The 21,546-nt window shown below is 40.5% G+C and overlaps 1 protein-coding gene across 4 annotated transcripts in view; it reads right to left on the reverse strand.

Moving 5' to 3' along the window:
• Nucleotides 1-439: 439 nt before the first annotated feature.
• Nucleotides 440-21,546, reverse strand: part of OCA2 (OCA2 melanosomal transmembrane protein) — a 161,710-nt gene continuing 140,603 nt past the window's right edge. For all 4 annotated transcript variants that reach the window (XM_083734250.1, XM_083734248.1, XM_083734251.1 and 1 more), the window contains exons 24-25: nucleotides 2,469-5,287; nucleotides 440-2,014 (exon numbers count right to left, since the gene is read on the reverse strand). In XM_083734250.1, the coding sequence (XP_083590376.1) occupies nucleotides 5,203-5,287 (85 nt within the window). In that variant the 3' untranslated portion in view covers nucleotides 440-2,014; nucleotides 2,469-5,202. The remainder of the gene's footprint in view (nucleotides 2,015-2,468; nucleotides 5,288-21,546) is intronic.

The following is a 21,546-nucleotide window of genomic DNA, read 5'->3' on the forward strand; positions in this document are numbered from 1 at the left end:
ATGTTGGGAGAGTTAATGCTGTTAAAATGATAGTTTCAGATATATTACATACGCAGATATCGACAGACCATACAAATTGCCAGTAACCATTTAGAAGGATCCATATGATTTATAAAGCAGCTATATGCACACGCACAAATTGTTAATTCCACTCCCATGGCAAGTAGGAAAATTTGTTAACTGTTAAAAATGCTGGAATCCATCACATGCCAATCAGCCAGGCATATTAGTATGTGTCTTCCCACCATAATGAAGTTCTTTGGGTGTCTTATTTGACAGCTGCTTTGCCCCAATGAGTTCCAGGGGGAAATCTGAGTAACTGTCAAGTGAAGTGCATTTTCCCTGAGTTTAACTGAAGTAGGATGACACAAATTGAGTTTTAACATTGTGGAATATAATAAGGCAATACAGAAGCCATGCTTGGAATGATCATCATGCCTGCTTTCAAAAATTATGTTTATTGAATGACACACATTTGAATGAGAAATTAATTTTCCAGTTGACTTCTTTCTTTCTCATCTTTTGAGCAAAAACAAAACAAAACCCAACAATCCCCAATATATTTGGTGTGGTGGTAACACAGAAATAAAGTCACACACATTTTGGAATATGCACCATGTATATTGTTATGCCAGGCTATTTCATCTATAGTGATGAGGGAGGACATTTCTAGGATAACTACAAGGGATGTCAAAGGGAAATAGCTTCCATTTTCGTGAAAAGTATGTTGGTAGACGAGTTACATAGGTTACAATGAGAAACTAATGCATGTATTCAGCATGCCTCTTGAGCTTGTCAGACTAGCGTTTAACAGACTATTAAGCCCTCAGTAAAAAAAGAAAATATTCAGCATTTGTTTTATATAACTGTGTTTCATCCAGAGATCAATGTGGGGTTTTTTTTAAAAAAAGAAATGTACTAATAGTGTTATGGCCAGTAAGTATCAATGGGTTGGATTTGCTTTCTACAACCAAAAGAGTTCCTTTCATCTGCAAAAGGCTGCTACAGTAAAGGAACCCCACTGGCAGAACTGGGAAATAGGCTAGTTCCATTTATTCCCCTGCCCCTTGCAGCCCTCTATTACCTTACTGAAATAAATCTGCTTCTGAAGGTTGAGGGACACTCCAGAACAATGGGAGGTGGTGCTGGGGGGCAAGAGTGGCATATGGAAATGAAAATCAGTGAAAAGGTTTCTCATCTCTCTATCCACCAGCATCCCAAGCAGAACTCCATTCAAATGATGCTGCAAACCAGTAAGTTTTGGTCCCTCTAATTACATGGAACAAGTAAAACCTCCCAAATTTAAAAATAAAATATTTTGGAGGTTGTCAGTTCCAGCAAGCTATTTTTAATGGACAGGAAGAGGTGGTAACTTGCTATCTCAATCAATCAGAGAAATAAATGCAAGGAACAAGTTCAAAAACTAAATGGAGACCCTTCCATCACCCCTGAGAACTGGCGGCTGGAGCTGATGGTGGCTGTAAACCAAAACATCTGGGGAGCACCATGCTGGCTACCCCTCCCATAATCAAGGGGCTTAACAGACAGTAATCTACTTGATTTCTTTGAGCAGCCATTGTGTGTGTGTTTGTCACAGCATGATAGTAAAAGATACCAAAGCATAGACAATTCATAATTTCACTGTTGAGGTAGTATCTCTTTTATAAAATGGTTTAATAACCAACAGATTGCAGTAGAATCCTTATTAAAAGAAATTATGTTTGCTAGTTCTTTACTCTTCATACACAGAGCTTTTCATCTCAGGGTGCCACATGTTGTGTACTTTGGATTTCTCCTTAGGTAAAGGTAAAAAAGGTAAATGGCCTCTGGGTGGTTAAGTCCTGTCAAAGGTGACTATGGGGTTGCAGCGCTCATCTCACTTTCAGGTCGAGGGAGCCGGCGTTTGTCCACAGACATGTGGCCAGCATGACTAAACTGCTTCTGGTGCAACGGAACACTGTGGCGAAAACCAGAGCGCATGGAAACGCCATTTACCTTCCCACCGCAGTGATACCTATTTATCTGTCATGTAGGCTGTTTATGTTGGCCAGATTTAACATGTTTCCCTCGGCGGTAGTGAGAGGAAGATATTTAGCTATCCCAGAATCAGAGCGTCTCTGCAAATGCAGTAAAAAGGAACTAGATACTTTAGAACATATATTCTTCTCCTGTGATTTTGGCAGCTATGCCAGAATACAATTGTATGAGGCCCTAAAATTCAATAAACAGACTTTTACTCAACCAACTGTTCAGGACATGCTGGCGGACAGCGATGATCAAATTACTTTAATAGTGGCCGAATTTTTAAGAGCTGTCCATGAAGAACGTATGGGTCATGATAAGGAGACTTAGTGGTTGTTAATGGTAGGTGATGATGTTGCGTTGTATTATTATTTTATATTATATTGTATTATGTTATTTATGTGTGGTGTGTTATGCCTAATAAAGGATTTTGAATTGAATTGAACCTATTTATCTGCTTGCACTGGCATGCTTTTGAACTGCTACGTTGGCAGGAGCTGGGACAGAGCTCTCCTCATCATGCAGATTCGAAGTTCCGACCTTCCGATTGGCAAGCCCAAGAGGCTCAGCGGTTTGGACTACAGTGCCACCTGCGTCCCCTCAATTTCTCCCTATCATACAGCTCTTAAAAGCCTCTGGGCACAGTCCAAAGGAGAATAGGTGTATGTAGGACAAAACTATACATGCTGAATACTGTTTTATTGTGGTATTACAAAAAAGAACAGCAGCTTATCTCAGGACTGGCAGCTTACTCCTTTGAATTGTGGCAGTTAGAAAAGGAGATGACAAACTTTTCCAAATACTGGGAAATATTTACAAGAAGATGTTCTTTTATTTCAGATGCACTCATTCTCTCTATAGCTGCCCTGGTTCTATATTTGCAATCACATTACCCATAAGATTGCACTCAGATAGTGGGAAATGATTCTGCCCTATTGCTGTTCTTCAACAGCAGCACCAAAAGCAAGTATGTACATATCCTTGACTACTACCAAAAATACTGAAATCACTGTATCCCCCACATAGGTAAACAGTTCTGAAATTTACCTAACAGACTAATTTATCCTCATTTAATTTATATAAACCCGTCTAAGTGTTGAATGATAATATTTCCCATGAAAATACTTAGTTGCAGATAACCATGAGCCAGATTAAAAGGGATTATTGTTTCCACTCCAAATCTTCCTTTGGATGTGTTTATTTTAAAACACAGACAACGATGTATCATTCATTATGCAGTTTGCCTATTTACTTATCTACTAAAGCAAACACTGGCTGAATATCAGGTGCTTTCATACAATTAGAGAATATATCGACAGGCAAATTGACAACCAAAAGAAAAACTACTGAACATAGCAAGTGAGGTTTTCATCTGTGAGTACATGCAGACCAAAGCAAACATAATTTTAGGATAAAAATATAGTCCCTTGTGAATACTCGTATCTCAGAAAGCATTTATTTGGATATTAATTAGGGCTGAGCTAAAAAGGGACACCACTTTCACAAGGATCATTATCAGAATTGAAAGAAGTCTCCCTCTTTCTGCAGTTTCTGGTGAATCATTGCTAAGGGGCTGTAAAAGTGTTCATTTTCAAAGAATCACAGAGTTGGGCAGGACAGTAAAGGTCCAACCATCTGCTGATGCAGGACATATGTTCAAATTTCATTGTTAAAACCACCGCTTAAAAACTTACAATGGAGCCAAGTATACCATTTTCTGAGGAAGTCTGTTCCAGTATCCAAACAACTCATACTAACAGAGACTCCGGTTTTTGTTTTTGTTTTAAAAAAATGTTTAGTAACAATATCCTCTCTTCATTTGAACCTACTGGTTTGGGGTTCTACCTTCTTGGGCAATAATTGTCTTTATTTAATTGTCTTTATTTAATACTATTATTGGTTACAGCAAATAGTCAAATCTGAATAACTACCTGGTATTCTGATGTCATTGTGCCCATTGTGTGGTCTCAAGTAAGAATGAAACTGGGGGGAACTCAAGTGGTTTATGTGCATGGAGAACAAGGTCTACTCATGCAGTGGCACTTTCCCCCTTCTACTCCTCCTGTTCACCCCTTAAAACTGTTCTGGGGGGTTCCCCCAACACTCCAGAACAGATTTAGAAGGCATGGGAGGAAGGAGAGGCTGGAATCTCATTGCGTGAGCTGACATTGTTCTGCACATGAAACAACTCTGTTGAATCCCACCAGGAGTTGTTTCCTTAAAAATTCCACTGAAGTGGGAGCAAAGCAAAGGACCTCTGAGGAGTATCAGGCAAGCTTCCCATAATAATAATAATAATAATAATAATAATAATAATAATAATAATAGGATTAAAGATCTGGGAGGACTCATCCTCAGCAAAATCACTACTTTTGAGCTGAAAAATGAACCTAAAGAAATTTGGTTCCACCATAAGACCATTTGTGCATCTTAAATCACAATATTCTGCTCTATAAGCTGGTCAAAGAACATAAGTCCACAGTGACGTCAATTACGGATGGAAGCACATTATCTAAAGGGTCATATGGTGCATTTTTTCCTCTGCTATGCAATTTTAGACTGCAGGGGGGGATTCACATCTGAATGCTTCTTCATATATAAAACTAATAAGTAAGAATCTAACTCTTCGCTTTTTCTCTTGACACACTAGCTTCTATTCTGTATGGCATTCACACAATTCTTCAACCTTTAATCTAAAATGGTACAGCCCATCAAAATGTGCATTATGAGATGTTTTTGATTTTGTGTCTCAGCTGTTTAGCTGCCAGTTATTAAATACAGCTGTGGCCCAGAGTTTTCTGTGCATTAGATATGAGCACATATCTCTCTTGCATTCACAATGGTCCCTGTCCATATTTCAGCAGAGGTAGGCAATTCACAAACACACACACACACACACAGACACACACACACAAAATAATGTGCACAGAAATTGGTTCTCTCAACTGAAATGAATGTGGGCATCATTTCCAAGTGGAGAAATTCCATATAGGCATCAGTTGAATTCCCATGTTCATAACAGAAAGCTGGACAGGAGTAGCAGCATGAATAATTCCACTCCCCCCGCCCCCCAAATAAAAGCTTTTTGTTTTCATACAGCCTTGTAAAAATGCAAGAGAGGTTGGAAAAGAACGAAAAATGTCTTTTGGTCTTCAGTATATATAATCAATATATACATTCTTAGGTCCAACCCAATACAACGTGAGCAACAAGGAGATAGCACATTCCAATGATGCAGCTCATAATCATCATGGGAAAACCCAACCTGAAACAACAAGAAAAGATAATTGAAGAAACATCACTTTCTTGCTGAAATTTTAAATTAACTAATCAGCCACAAATACACATAGTAACTTTCAGACCCAAGGTATTATTAATCACATAATCAATATCCATTGTTAGCCGAGTAAACTCATTGAAATCAATGTATTAGCTAAAATCCTTTGGTTTCAACTGGTTCGACTCGATGAGGTATCACCTATATTTTCTAAAAATGCTGAATAAGAAGGCAATGCACATTTCACATTAAATCTAAAGAGGAGGAGGATACATGACTTCTTCACAGAGTTTTACAGATGCAAGAGTCATTCATACATCTACAATCCATCAAATCTCTCCAAAAACTACAAGTGGGCAAAAAGTAGCCATTGAAAACAATGTCCTAGGAATCAGACTCATCTAAAGTACCATTGATTTCAAGGGGCTTAGCTATAGCAAACTTGTGCAGGATTGTGGCAGTAATTTGGAATGCAGTAAGTCGTGGATTTCATTTAGATGTCACCAAGGCATGTACTAGGTTTACTGGTGTTCCTCAACAGAAGAATTCTAGAACTGCCAAACTGTCTCTTTGTTTTTGCCAGTTTATGAGGAAAAGGCAAAAAAAAAACCCCTATAAAAATGGAATTGGCCATCAGCATTATAGTACACAAATTATTATTTCTTGAAATTTGTATGTCTCTTCCAGTCCTTTACAATGTCAAGCAGACAAAAAGCACTCATTTCCATTAAAAGAGCTGAGAAAAATCATGGGGGAGACCTAGACTCAAGGAATAGTACATGGAATTTAATCACTTTAGTTTCCCAAGCTATCATCATCAGTTTCTGTTTCTTCTGCTGCATCACATTTATCCAAGACTTCTGAAAGATTTGCCCAGATTGAAATATGTTTCTCCATCCCAGCTGTGGGGAACCTTTGGTCCTCCAAAGGCTGCTGAACTAAAGCTCCTGTCATCCTTGGTCATTGACCATTCTTGCTGGAGCTACGCAAAGTCATAGCTCAGCAACATCTGGAGCGCCAAAGTTTCCCTAGCTCTGATCTACCCTTCCAGATGTCAGATTATTTCTTGATTTGGTGTCTTCCCAAACATAGGCTAGTTTCTTTCACATGCTGCAGAAGATGGAGGGATCTGAAATGGGGGGAAAGGAAGGGGAGTTAAAGGGTGTGTTGCATACCCTCCAACATTTCTCCAATGAAAATAGGGATGTCCCATTCCATAATGATAATGTTACTGTTTATACCCCACACATCTTATTGGGTTGCCCCAGCCACTCTGGGCAGCTTCCAGCATATATAAAAAACATAATAAAACATTAAACACTTAAAAAAACACCCCTTCTCTGTACAGGACTGCCTTCTAATGGCTCGGGGGTCAAATAACTCCATACCCTCCAACATTTCTCCAGTGAAAATAGGGACTTCCAACCACACCCTCCAACATTTCTGCAATGAAAATAGGGACATCCTAAGGAAAAGTGAGACATTCCATAATCAAATCAGAAACCGGGACGGCTGGTGTTGTACAAAGGCCTCGTCACCATGTTGCAAGAGAGATATGCTTTTAAAGTTTGTACAGGGCTTATTAGGAGTGACTGGACCAAACAGATAAAGTCTGGAAAGATGATCATATTGAATCCTGCTGCCTTTTATTTCATTGATTATATTCCACTCTGAGAGACCTTTATGTATTTTTAGACCATAAAGTGATCCTAGGATATTTGCCTTTCATAACAAAGAATAAAAATTTATAGCCTTCAGGCCTCTGAGGTTTGATTAATTTAGTTTTAAGCTATATAAAAATGGCATGCATCATTTTAACTCTGGAAAATGTATTTTAATTGTGGGGGGGGGTATTGGCATCTAAGTAGTGTATAAGTTAAATTATAATAATGTGACACTAATTTGTTTCTCATAATTTGAATTAATTACATAAACTTCAAGTAATTTTAATGAGAAAAAAGTTGCTTGTCACCTGGTTTAATCATTAAGCAGCTTCATCTTTTTATACCTTTTTTATTGCTAAGTACAGTTTTTGTGCTTTTTTATTCAGTTGAAACATGTAGTGATTTTTAAGTAGAAAGTCCTTACATTTCCTTATCTCACAGGTCACTTCCTGGCTTCCAAATGGTAATCTGCTTTATCTTTTCTCAAAATTATGACTAAAATAATGCAATTATTAAACACCATTTTCAAATGTGAGAGAGGTGGCTGTATGGAGCTAAAGATTAATTAAATGGTTACATCTGACTACTTTTCACCCAAGAAAAATTACTGCCGTCTATCTCATAGCCTACATTTTTTTCTAAAGCATGCTTTCTTCTTTTTAACCAAATGAGACGAGAGGAAAATCGAACAAAAAGGCAAACCATAGCCATTCAAATAAAGCAATGTACATTGAGAGGGAGGATGTAAATGTATTGGCGGTTGTGCCACAAATTCTTTTTCTTATGATGCCTTGCCTTGATATACAAGGAGTTGTATCATTTGAGAATGGGACAAATATACACATTTGGATCTGCAAGCACATGCACCTAGATCAGGGATGCAGAAGCTGTGGACCTTCAGATGTTGTTGGAAGGTCTAGTTCCCAAGGAACCCCAGTCAGCATGAACAATGGTCAGGGATGATGTGAGCTGTATCCCAACAACAAATGGCAGGGTGAAGGGTTCGCCATCCCCACTGTCTGCTTTTTCTCCATCCTCTGACATCCACTTCCTATCCCTCAATGCTTTAAACATTGATACTGGTCTTAGAATTTATGCGGCCACAGAGTTGGGACCTCAGACCTGTATATGTGTCCTTCTACCAAACCCATATAGTTAAAGCTATGGTTTTCCCAGTAGTGATGTATGGAAGTGAGAGCTGGACCATAAAGAAGGCTGATCACCGAAGAATTGATGCTTTTGAATTATGGTGCTGGAGGAGACTCTTGAGAGTCCCATGGACTGCAAGAAGATCAAACCTCTCCATTCTTAAGAAAATCAGCCCTGAGTGCTCACTGGAAGGACAGATCCTGAAGCTGAGGCTCCAGTACTTTGGCCACCTCATGAGAAGAGAAGACTCCCTGGAAAAGACCCTGATGTTGGGAAAGATGGAGGGCACAAGGAGAAGAGGACAACAGAGGACGAGATGGTTGGATAGTGTTCTCGAAGCTACCAGCATGAGTTTAACCAAACTGCAGGAGGCAGTGGAAGACAGGAATGCCTGGTGTGCTCTGGTCCATGGGGTCATGAAGAGTCGGACACGACTAAACGACTAAACAACAACAACACCAAACCCAAACGTACCTGACAACCTGAGGATCTCCAGGGTAGTGTTTAGACATGTGTGCTTCCTCAGTGGCTTCTGCTGAACCTCACCACTGGTACATCTAATCCAGGAGCAACCAACATGGTACCCTCTTGATGTTGCTGGATTAACAGCTCCCATCATCCCTCACCGTTGGCCATGCTAGACCAACAGTATCTAGATGACACCACTCCACTATTCTTAATTCACATCAGCTTTCCAAGGAATCAGGCAGAGACCTTCTCTTGGGATGCACTACTTGGAAAATATAACAGGGATTGAATCTAGGCTTTTACCCTGAGCCATGAACCCTCTGACATACAATATATGCCTGCAGCCCAATAGCAACAAACCACTGCTGCTGCATTTTGAGGATAAGACTTTATGCTACATATATCATTCCTTGAAGTCCAACCAATTTCCTGGACAGAGACTGAAACAGCAGAGAATTCTTCAGATTACTTTTTAATGTGTGCCATAACTCACCCAAAAGTTGGGCAGGGGGAAAAGAGACAGAGTCTGTTCATTGTATATCACTGTTTTGTTCATAGTTTATGTTTTCTCTCTCTCTCTCTCTCTCTCTCTCTCACACACACACACACACACACAATGTCTGGTGTGAGAGATTCTTCAAGAAATTTTACTAGGCAGCTATCTGCAAAAAGCAGCTGTATACATGTTGAATACTCCTAAAATCTACATTATCTACTAAAACTTAAATGATTCTGTATCTACTTGTTTCTAGCACATCATACAGTGGACTATACAACTTATGGTCTGGATCCTAAGATAAATTAACTTAAGCAAATTCATAGAAGAAAAGTTTCCAGTTCGTCCTCTTCCTCTCTGCAAGTCACCTATGGCTGCTGAAAAGAAACTAGCTTATGTTTTCAAGGCCCCCTGCAAAGAACATGAGATGGGCCTCAGAGGTTGTTGTGAAAGAGGAAGAAACAGGGAGCTTCCTTTTTTGTGCAGCATAAAATTAAGTTTCCGTGCAACATAAACAAGCAAGCATTATACATATATGCACTGTAAATGACCAAGATAGCCTTTGTGCATGTGCTTTCAGATCCAAATTTCAAGCCATTGTGGCGCCATTGTCTTGACAACAACAACTGCAAACAGGAAAAGCAAACATAGGCTTGGGTCCTCAGACAAAGGTTTTCCATCCCATCCTCCTCCTTGTTCTGCTGGAATTCTCCTCTCTGGAGAAGCAAGTCCTCGACAATGTGGATGAGGCTACCAAGCATAGAAGGAATGATCCCAAATGAGACTTGGAATATGTAGTGTTGGCCACCCACAGCTTTAAAGGGTGATTTGACAAATTAATGAAGGATGAGGCTATCAAGGGACTCCTAATCATGATGGCTATGTTACCTCCAGAATTAGATGCAGTATGTCTCTGATTACCAGTTGTTAGGGATCTGCTAATAGGGAGACTGCTTTGGTGCTTATGGCCTTCCCATGGGCATCTATGGGATGCAGGCATCTATGGGATGTGGGCATCTATGATCTGAGAGCAGGATGCTGGACTGAATGGGCTTCTGATCTGATTCAGAAGGGCTCTTTGTATGTTCTAATTTTCTTATCTCATATATCAAATTGTAGTACAAATCATAGACATATCTCATAAAACACCTCATTCCAACAACATACAGACAGACCATTCCCCCCCCCCCCACTACATTTTAGAGATGTCCAGAACATCCACTAAATTTTGGGCACCTGTTTTGCCAGACACAGCAGGTGGCTAAATTTGCTTTGTGATCCTTAATGCCACATCTAAATTGCTGTGGATTCCAGATAGCCTAGATTTGCATGAGAATTACTGCGTGCTTACCTACCAGTAATCATACATGGCAGTCACCAAGGATCTGAAAACACTGAATAAAACCTATAATCCTATTTTGCTCTGATTGCTAAAATTACAAGAATTACTTCTGGATTTCTGTCTCTTGAGCCTGTGCCCAGATTTTTACATTTAGCTGCTGTTAGCAATAACCCATACATCAGGGGTGGGAGTGGAAGAATAGATCTCAAGAAAGACAAATTAAAAGCTAGGTTTTGCTCTTCAAATTTGGAAAATCCTGCCAGATTTATTTTGTTGAAATCTGCACTCATTTTTTCAAACAAAATATGTGCTAAACATTATACTGACCTTCTAGAGAAAGTACAGCTGCCAGATGCTTCCTATTAAGACAGTAAACTTTTGGGCCTCATAACATCATGCACACATTTTCTTACCCAGAAAGCGTTATCCCTTCCACTAGCCTTTTCCACAGATAGCTTTCTGATTCCTCATGAAAGCACTTCCCATTGCACGCTGTCAGGTATCTAGTCTTGAACTTTGGTTCCTATCAAATTGCCATCAGTTTCCTATCAGAAGTGGTAGGGAAGAACTTTTTTCACCTGCTTCAACTAATTTGTAGATTAGCCTTCTCCAACCTGATGGTAGCATCATCATTATCATATAGAAGCGGTCACCAACATGGTGCCCAGGTGAACAACGATGCAACGATGGATCTCTTCCCTTAGAGCAAGGGTGCCCAAAGGCCAGATTTGATGAAGTGAACATGCGTGAATCCTTTGGGGGGGATTTTACCCCAGGAAACAAACTGCCACAGGGGCAGGATTAAACCAACAGGCAGACTTTGGACATGCCTGCCTTAGAGCAAAGCAAGGCCTCTGAGACAAACATACCCTCACCGTCCCATTGGTCATGAGATGGTTAGCATGATTATATTCTCTCTTAAGAAGTACATAGAGCTAAAGGATTAATTCTCCTGGATCTGACTTTTACTCAGATACTTGGACTTTTACTCAGATTACTTGGAAAAGCTGTGTGTGTGTGTGTGCGCGCGCACACACACACACACACACACATGCAAGCACACGAGCATGCACATTCTCTTTTTGTGTCTTGCAAGGCGGACCGATCTAGGGAAAGGGAAGATAAGTGACCAGAGTAGGTAGTGCCCATGGTACTTACTCAAAAATCCAAATGTGTCCACAGGCCTAAAAACGTTGGTGACCTGAAGGAGTGTCTCCACCCCCATCGTTCAGCTGTGACACTGAGGTCCAGCTCCAAGGGCCTTCTGGAGGTTCCCTCACTGCGAGAAGTGAGATTACAGGGAACCAGGCAGAGGGCCTTCTTGGTAGTGGTGCCTGCCCTGCGAAACGCCCTCCCATTAGATGTCAAGGAAATAAACAACTATCTGACTTTTAGAAGACATCTGAAGGCAGCCCTGTTTAGGGAAGTTTTTAATGTTTGATGTTTTATCACATTATTATTATTATTATTATTATTATTATTATTATTATTATTATGGGAGTCACCTAAAGTGACTAAGGAACCTCAGCCAGATGGGTGGGGTATAAATATATTATTATTATTATTATTATTATTATTATTATTATTATTATTATTATTCTCTAAAGTCCTAATGCACTTTTCATCCACCAGACAAGGGAGGGAAATGCAACCCTATAAAATACAGCCATACACTGAAATTAAAAAAACCACCCCTCTTCACTATGCTATTAAGACCACCAATTGAACAGTCATGTAAAAAATCACCAAGCTCCAAATAACAAAATTAACTGTCAATAAAATAAGCAGCAAACTGCCTGGGTGTTGAGCTTTCATCCTTAAAGATGTTGCTAAAGCAGAACTCCCATATTTTCTGGCAGTACTGCCATGCTGGCAGGGGCTGATGAGACCTGCAGGCTAAGATATATGGAGGTTATCAGCTTGGGGAAGGTTGTAGATTGTGACTTCCCTTATGCACAGCAATGCTTTTGTAACCAAGAGGATTGATTACTGCATTGTGCTCTCCTGTCTTGGATGCCGAAGACAGAAGCTACAGCTGGTGCAAAGCACAGCAACTCACCCCTCAAGAAGAATAGGGAGATGGGAACAGGTGTATTCCAGTCTAGGTGAGCTGCAAGGAATTTGCAGTTAGCTTCGGGTACTATTTGAAATATTGGTTTCATCCTTTGAACCTCTATGCAGCCTGAGCACAGCGTAGTCCAGGGACTGCATGTTCCAGCATGAGATTTTAAGAGCTTCAAAGGAGGACCCGCTTTGACTTCCTTTCATCAAAGTGGTTAAATCTGCTGCGGTGTGAAGCAGGGCCCAATTCTAGCTCTTTGGAATAATATGCTGCCTGAAGATATCTACCTCTGCCTCAGCTTTTCTTTGTTTGGGAAATGTCATAAGGGCTAATCAATGTGTGTCACTAAATGTTACTGCATTTAACATGCACATTTTCTCCTGTGCGTACTATCAATCAATAGATTTTAATTGTTTATAGCCAATGGCCATCACAATACAATATCAGCCCACATCACACAACTATAGAATGAAAGACATTACATGCATTGCATGTGCTTAGTAGGCATTTGCCCCACTGCTTTCCCCAGGAAAACCCACTCTGTACCCCTGAATCCATGCAGAAAACCCAATTAACATTTGCTCCAATTCAGCGATAAAGAGTGGGTTTTCCCAAAGCAGTGTGATAAGCAGACGTGTGGATGAGCCCACTATCTATGCTTGCAAGCTGCGTGCACAGTAATAATAATATTTCTAAGGCACTCTTGGCCACCTGGAGATTCAAGGCTTTCCCTTGCCACATACAGGGGACCAGGCAAACCTGGAGACTTCCAAGCCAGCTTAGGACACCTGGTAACACTATTCACAATGATTTGAAAGCTCTTAAAAGTTTCACAAAGAATTAAAAAAAAAATGTAGTTCATGCGATTCAGAAATCAAACATAGTACAAGAGCACCAAGTTAAAGCATGAAGAAACTCACAGTATGCGCAACTTCAAAAGCAAGCAAGCAAAAAAAGAGAAGACGATGATGAAATGGCAACTGCAGCTGGGGAATCAAATGACCTTAGTGTGAAATTAAAATCTGCAGTCCCCATACAAAATGAATGAATCCAGCTGATAACGATGAAGTTAAAAATTAAGGCGCAGCAAATTGTGATTCAAACATGTGCACAAAGCAACAAGGATTTGATAGCACAGAACGTAATTCAACAGAATGCCATTGGTCATCCGAATTGATTTATTATACGTTTTCAGAGAAGTGTAGATAATTCACCAAATAAAAACCCAACGCTGTGATGGATAATGATTTCATACTGCAAGTTTGAATGTTATAGAACAGTTTTAGAAGAGTGTTGCATGTGGTATCAACTAAACCTAGTCTCAATTGCTTAGAGGTTTTCCAAAGGACATTGCTCAACTTATTAACTGGCTTATTTACACCAGATGGTGCACACTAATACATTTTGACCACTACACCATCCCGGCACTATTGTTATTTATTTTACTCTCGATATGATATTAGGAGAGTCACTGGCAGTTATTGTGGGCAATGCTGAGCATATGTGGTCTGATTTGGTAAAGGGCATCCTCCCACGTCCCTATGTAACCGAACGGCCAAAAATGGGGGTCCTTACAGCATGCAGTGGGCCCTCCTTAACATACACAGGCCTAATAAACTCACAGCTGCTGCATTTTGAGGGTACTAATTCATGTCATGTAATATATCACACTTCAGCATCCCACCAATCTCCTAGACACAGTCTGAAACATTGCAAAATTTTTCAGATTATCTTAAATGTGATGTCGTAGCTCACCTGAAAGCTATGGGGAAGAAAACCCAAGCTGTTGCAGCCATTGGTTATATTTTCCATCACACATGGCTTTAGGGATTCTTCAAGCAATTTTACCAGGCAGCTATTTGCCATAAGTAGCTTTTCCCGAGTTTCAATATTGCGGAAATCTACTGAGTCCTCTAAAACTAAGATTGCTCTACATCTACTTGTTTCTGGTACTTCATTCAGCTGAGTGCACTTAAAAGACTATATTTTTCTTGCTCCAGAGGAAAGGATAAAACCCCAAAGCAGGGGCAATACTACTGGAACATGTTGTGGCTCAGAAATAAACTGCCAGAAGCCTAGAAATGCGTAGTCAAGACAGATATTTAATACTTAAGCAGTCAATTGTGCATGCCTACCTATACTTGCAAGTGCCTAGAGGCAATTTTATATACCATATGTTGGTGTATCAGAGCAGGTCAAGGACTTTTTTTAGTTAGTGGATTTTCCAGCTGTTCCTTTTGACGCCACACATTACTCAATAAGTTTGCAGCAACTTTCTCAGGATACACACAAACTTGAAATAACATATTTAAATTCCCACCCGTACAGCAAGGACTTCTTCATGTGTGTTGCAACTCTGCTGCAGGGCAGAAATAGCCTAAAATATGCCCCAAAAAGCAGCAACAACCTATACACCAGAAACACAAACGCAGGGACCAAACCTTGCAACAAACCCACATGCCAACTCTCTCCCCATATCCACTCAGGCATCAACAGGACCTAACAGCATCAGCCAGAATATCAAGGGTCTCATTTCCTGTTTTGGTTACTAAGAATAGTATATCTGAGCCATCAAATACCTGAGTGTTTTTAAATTCCTCCTGGAAGTTCATGATGAGGGAGACAGATGCAACAGCATTCCACAAACAGGGAACTGCTCCCAAGAAGGCTCTGTCATTGCTCAGCATCAACCTGGCAGCACCTAGCGGTGGCCTCCCTCACTGATCACAGGAAGCTGAGATGGTTGATACTGGGGAGAAGTGTTCTTCAGATTATTTTGGTCCCAACCTGCTTTGGCTTTGTACGCTAGTACTGGTGGTCTACGCTAGTGTCTCCATCATTCACTTTCAGGAAGAAAATGTTCTTGTTTACACAAAGACCAGGTGGCTGAAGATTATCATTCTTGGCAACCTCAAAATCGTGTAACAGTTTTTAGATGTTTTTAGGAAGTTTTGACTGTTTAGAATGCTTTTGTTTTGCTTTTTTTGTTTTTAAAGCGTGGATCACTTTAAGGAGATTGGACAGAGTATAAATCAGATGATAGATAGATAGATAGATAGATAGATAGATAGATAGATAGATAGATAGATAGATGATAGATAGATAATAGATAAATAATAGATAGATAGATAGATAGATGATAGATAGATATAGATAGATAGATAGATAGATAGATAGATAGATAGATAGATAGATAGATAGATATAGATAGATAGATAGATAGATAGATGATAGATAGATGATAGATAGATAGATAGATAGATAGATAGATAGATGATAGATAGATAGATAGATATAGATAGATAGATATAGATAGATAGATAGATAGATAGATAGATAGATAGATAGATGATAGATAGATGATAGATAGATAGATAGATAGATAGATGATAGATAGATAGATAGATAGATAGATAGATAGATAGATAGATAGATAGATAGATAGATATAGGTGATAGACAGACAGATAGATAGACAGATAGACAGACAGACACATAGATAGGCAGGCAGACCTCCTTGAATTGGGCCCAGGAACTCACTGGCAGCCAACGCAGCATTTTCAGGACTCACCAACCTCATTCTGTGCTAACAACAGCTTCCAGGTTGTATCTTGTTTTTCTTTAACTAATTTAATAAGGATTTCTTTTCTGGGGCCAAGAACATAGATTTTGATTTATTGGCTGAAATAAACTGTTTTGATTTTCTAAGGGGATTATTACTAGGAAGGATTTTTAACTTATTTGGATTCTACTAAATCTTAGGACTAAATCTGTCCTTGAGTTTTACATCATTTTCAAGTATCAATTACAAAATATCATGAATAATATAACTTTAAGATACACCAGAGGGAAATAGTCTCTAGTATGATTCAGGGGAAAGGCATGTTTTTCTTGCTACTCAAGATTTCATCATTATGTTTTACAAGATGATCTCTTAAAAGCACCTTTGCAAGCCTCCCCCAAGCTATTTTCCCTCTCTCTTTTCATGCAAGCTGATTTGTTTTTTCACAGCAAGCTAAGGCAACTTTGGCTTTCACAAAAACATAAACTGACAGGGCTTCCACCATTTCCCTTGTTTATTAGGCATGGTTGTGTGCTTCTAATGCTTTCCTAATAACAACATAACCCTATACAAACTCAGTGTGATTTATGTAATTATTATTTTGACACATGACAGCTATTATACGTATGGGTGAAGCTTTGTCTGTGGAAGCAATTTCTAAATCCGAACTGCAAAGGTATGAAAATAATGTTTGAATTAAGATGTTATCACATAAGCGCTCCATGTCTTTAAAGCTTTGCAGATTAATGTAGTATCTGTGTGAACACTGAAAGAAAAGAACTTAAGATTTCATGTACATCCTGGGAGGGCACTTGAACAGCAGTTGATATGACTTGCTTTATGAGGGCTGGAGAATGCTTTGTGGGGGCTGGAGAATACTCCACAAGTTCACCTCGGTCAAAATCCTACCTGGTACATCTCAACCCAAAAAGGCCCAAATTTCAAAGACATGGGGGTTTAGTCTCATCTTGTAATGTTTTGCAATTAAGTAGACAATGGACCAAGAATTAAAATAAGAGTGAAAGGAAAGAGACTAAAACCTCAGCAAAAGCAGCAAAAGATTACCTGGATCCCAGCCATCTTTCCCATGCAGCTGCTCAATATACAAGACCTCTTTTTAACAAGGCAGGCAATTCTGTATCTATTCACTGAAGTGCAAGTTCCACAGCTGACAGCAGGACCCTCCCCATGATTATTTTAGTAGTTTGGTGGAAACAGGGAAAGTGTTGTTGTTGTTGTTAAGTGATTCATGGGATTAAATAATACAGGGAAACCATGATGAACAATAACTAAAGGCTGGCTTAGGAGAGGAAACCTTATATAGAGTGGCATGAAGAAAATCCGAAGAATAGTCCCTGTGGTTGAGCCAAACCCAGAGTAGCTAATACAGAGCTTCCCAGATACTGTTGGGACTACAACACTGAGCATGGCCAATGCACAGGGATGGTGGGAGTTGTGGTCCACAACTTCTGGGGGGCTCCACATTGGCAACACTTTCTCTAGATGCTAAGAACTGCCTACATCATAGCAATAATATGTTTATGCTAAGGGCAGAGCAACAGAGACAACACAATAATGTAGGAATGGATTTTGACAGTAGAAGTGGATATATTGTTTAGTAACTTTAGTTATTAACCTTCATTGCTCACATTAGTGAGATCAGGAGAGTACCATCATTTGCAGGTTAAACTTGGAAGCTAAGAAAAGGTTGGTTTAACCTTCTAGGAACAATAATCTAGGATGCTTCAAAGACTGGATTTTCCTGGTATTACCCTTTTTATTCCCCCCCTCCCCCCACAAAAATACAGTAATACACAAATTGTTTTGTGAAGAAATAAAAGTAGTATTTACTTACATAATCTAGGCATGAAAGCAGCAATTACAGTAGCAAAATGAAGACAGGTTTATAATTTCTATCTGAGTTACTAATTACAAAATGCAACTTCAGAAATGGTGTCTGAGCTTCAGAGCTCAGACATTCCCATGTGGTTGGCTTGAAAGCATGATAAAGAAAGAGGAGAGTGCCCAGGCAGGAAGGAAGTGTTACGGCTTCCTGCCAAGACAGACAAAGGAAGTGATTTCACAGAATTCTCTCTAGGAAATTTACAGGAAAGCTCTGTGAGCCTCAGCTTCTTTGTGTGCCTATCTGGAAAACACGAATTGTTGGTTTGATGGCAATAATGTCCCACAAATTAAACAAATAACTTCTGGATGTTTCAAATCAAAGTGCTTTGTGTGACATTTCAAAACTTGTCTGCCTAGTTCCTCTGTTCCCAAGCACATATCAGCCCCTTACATCATGGGCCCCTTGTACAGAAGCCCTTGACATTACAAAATCTAAAACTGTGTGAATGAAAAGGCAGGAATTGAATTTTAAATCAAACCAGCAGCGCAGAAGCGGCTGTACTGAGATATTGATTTTATATTTAATTTATTTTAAACTTCTGTGGATTTTATTTCTAAATTGAATTCCTCCTACAGAATAGTTGCAGCACTTAGCTCCAAGGTACAGTTGCCAGATCAAATGGGTTTTTTTAGTTGGGGGGGGGGGGAGGAAAAAGCACAGTGTAATTATTCTCTTTCTTCTGTTGAGAACTGTAGAGTTGGAACATTCTGAAGTGACTAGAATTTATCACACTGTAGAAAGCCATGCTGTTTGAAAACAGGCAAGTCTTCTTTAGGATGGTGTGTGTAATATATTTACACACACACACACACACACACACACACACACACACACACACACACAAACAACAAGTTTCACAAACCAAATTTCTGAGGTTTGAGCAAATCCTGTACATACATCACAGTGCAGGAACTCTTAAGTGCTCCTCTAAGATCCAATGGTTGTTTAGGAAACAGTTAATCCTATACACGGGTGAAAATAGAGACACATCTCATAGCCAGTGGTGGCAGTACTCAAGAGAATGGGTAAGGGTGAGGCAGGGAGACCAAATGGGGAAGAACAGAGCCAAAGACAAGCAGAACCAACTAATTCTAGTTTTGTCCCCATTCTCCCCAACCCAACCCCGACACAAAGGCATTACTGAGACTAAGTTAAGATAAAGGAAAAGGACTCCTGGGCGGTTAAGTCCAGTCAAAGGTGACTATGGGGTATGGCACTCATCTCATTTTTCAGGCCGAGGGAACCAGTGTTTGTCCACAGGCAGTTTTCTGGGTCATATGGCCAGCATGACTAAACTGCTTTTGGCGCAATGCAACACTGTGACAGAAACCAGAGTGCACATAAATGCCATTTACCTTTCTGACGCAGCGGTACCTATTCATCTCCTTGCACTGGCATGCTTTCGAACTGCTAGGTTGGCAGAATCTGGGACAGAGGAACGGGAGCTCACCCCATCGCGAGGATTTGAACCACCGGCCCTCCAATCGGCAAGTGCAAGAAGCTCAGTGGTTTAGACCACAGCGCCACCCGCATCCCTGGGACTAAGGAGGAAGAAGCTGGCAGCCATTGCCACTCCCTGAACTGATTGCAGGTATGAAAGGCAGCAAGTGAGGGCTGGCTGAAGGTCGAGGTTAGTGGGGCAGCACCCCATTTGCCCACATGGATAAGCTTTCACTGCTCATAACAGCCCTATTCCTATTGCTCTGCTGCTGCCACACCACTATTATTACTTGTTGCAGCATTACGACTGGAGGCAAGTCTTCCCTCTGTAGAAGCTCAGTCCTGGCAAAGAACTCTTAATTATTGGCTCCGTCTAAATCTAAATCCACCCAGTCTACTGTCCTTAGTGACACAAGACCCCCATAAAAGTGCGTGGTCTAAAATTGTGCACCAAAAATTGCTCTCCTGCGGACTCCACCCAAATCAGCTTCTCACGATGGGCTCTATTAAAGCAAAAAGGCTAATTGGACAGTGTCTGAAGGACTTAGAGCAACAGAACAAACTGGCCATTATAAAGAAACTCTGTCCTTGGTATGCCTTTTTCCCCCCCTTCTCAGTTTGATTCCCTGGCACCATATTTGTATAAATTAACTACTCTAAAATACAAACGTGCCTTCACACTGGCCAGATTGGATGTCATGCCCTCTGCCGTACTTGAGGGCAGATACCAAAAGATTCCAACTGAGAAACGACTCTGCCCATGTGGAGATGGTAATCTGCAAACAGTGGCTCAAGTTCTCCTGTCCTGTCCCCTTTATAAAGATCTGAGGAATGAGATCATCACCCCACTCTTACTTACCATCCCAGGCCGCCCATCTGCAGCCACATTGTTCTTTCTTTTATCAGTTCAAAATGATCAGACAACAGCAAAGGTTGCTAGGTTTATCAAGGGTGCAATGAGATTAAGGGCCACTATCTGAACGATAATCTTGGTCATTTGATTGTCCTTTTTACCCATTGTTGTCTTTTTAATTGTATATATTGCTTGTTTTATGTTGCTATGGCCGTTGGCTAATGCAAATAAAGTTTATCTATCTATCTACATGTTGCTAGAGTCTCTAGACTGTCTGCTGCATCCCCATAACCTGCAATAGCTGGAATGTGTCCTTGAACTCGGATAAATGCCTTCTGCTTCCCTGGACAGATGATGGAAATGTAGGTGCACGTGTAGAAAAACCTTTGACATTTTGGAACTGTACAAAAGTAAGACCCACCTCCATTGGTCCTCCCACTTTTGATTCTAGCCCTGCCAGCCCCTGGCATGTCACCTTCAGAAAGTTGCTGATAATGAAATGCACATCTCAGGATGAAAAAGGTGTCCCTCAATTTACATGAACTTCCTTTAGTTAGCTCGTGGGTGGCGCTATGGGTTAAACCACAGAGCCTAGGACTTGCCGATCAGAAGGTTGGCGGTTCAAATCCCCGTGACGGGATGAGCTCCTGTTGCTCGGTCCCTGCTCCTGCCAACCTAGCAGTTCGAAAGCACGTCAAAGTGCAAGTAGATAAATAGGTACCGCTCCGGCGGGAAGGTAAATGGTGTTTCTGTGCACTGCTCTGGTTCGCCAAAAGCAGCTTAGTCATGCTGGTCACATGACCCGGAAGCTGTACGCCGGCTCCCTCGGCCAATAAAGCGAGATGAGCGCCGCAACCCCAGAGTCGGCCACGACTGGACCTAATGGTCAGGGGACCCGTTACCTTTACCTAAGGATCTAAGCCATAGACTGTTATTCATATTATCATAGCCCCACAGTATATTTTAAAGTCAGCGTCATACACGAAGAGTCATTACCTCTCTCATGGACCACTACCTGTTTATGTCTGAAACTTCACACACATGAGGGGAGAGTGGAAAGTGTGACTAACCCATGAGAACGGCAGACAAGCAAAAACATTTGCCTGACAAGTCAAGCCCATACTGCCAATGTCTAGAACACACATTTTGGCAGAGAATAGGGGCAAACAGGAAGTCAGATACAACTGGGGCAGATGCAAAGGTCTACAGATAGATATAGGGACGTTCAAACTGTGGTATGCTACAGTGAGGACCACCCACTTAAAAGCACAGATTATCTTCCTAAAGAAAGATTTGGCAGGAAACA

Source organism: Podarcis gaigeae, assembly GCF_964106915.1.
Source record: "Podarcis gaigeae genome assembly, chromosome: 4".
NCBI lineage: Eukaryota > Metazoa > Chordata > Lepidosauria > Squamata > Lacertidae > Podarcis > Podarcis gaigeae.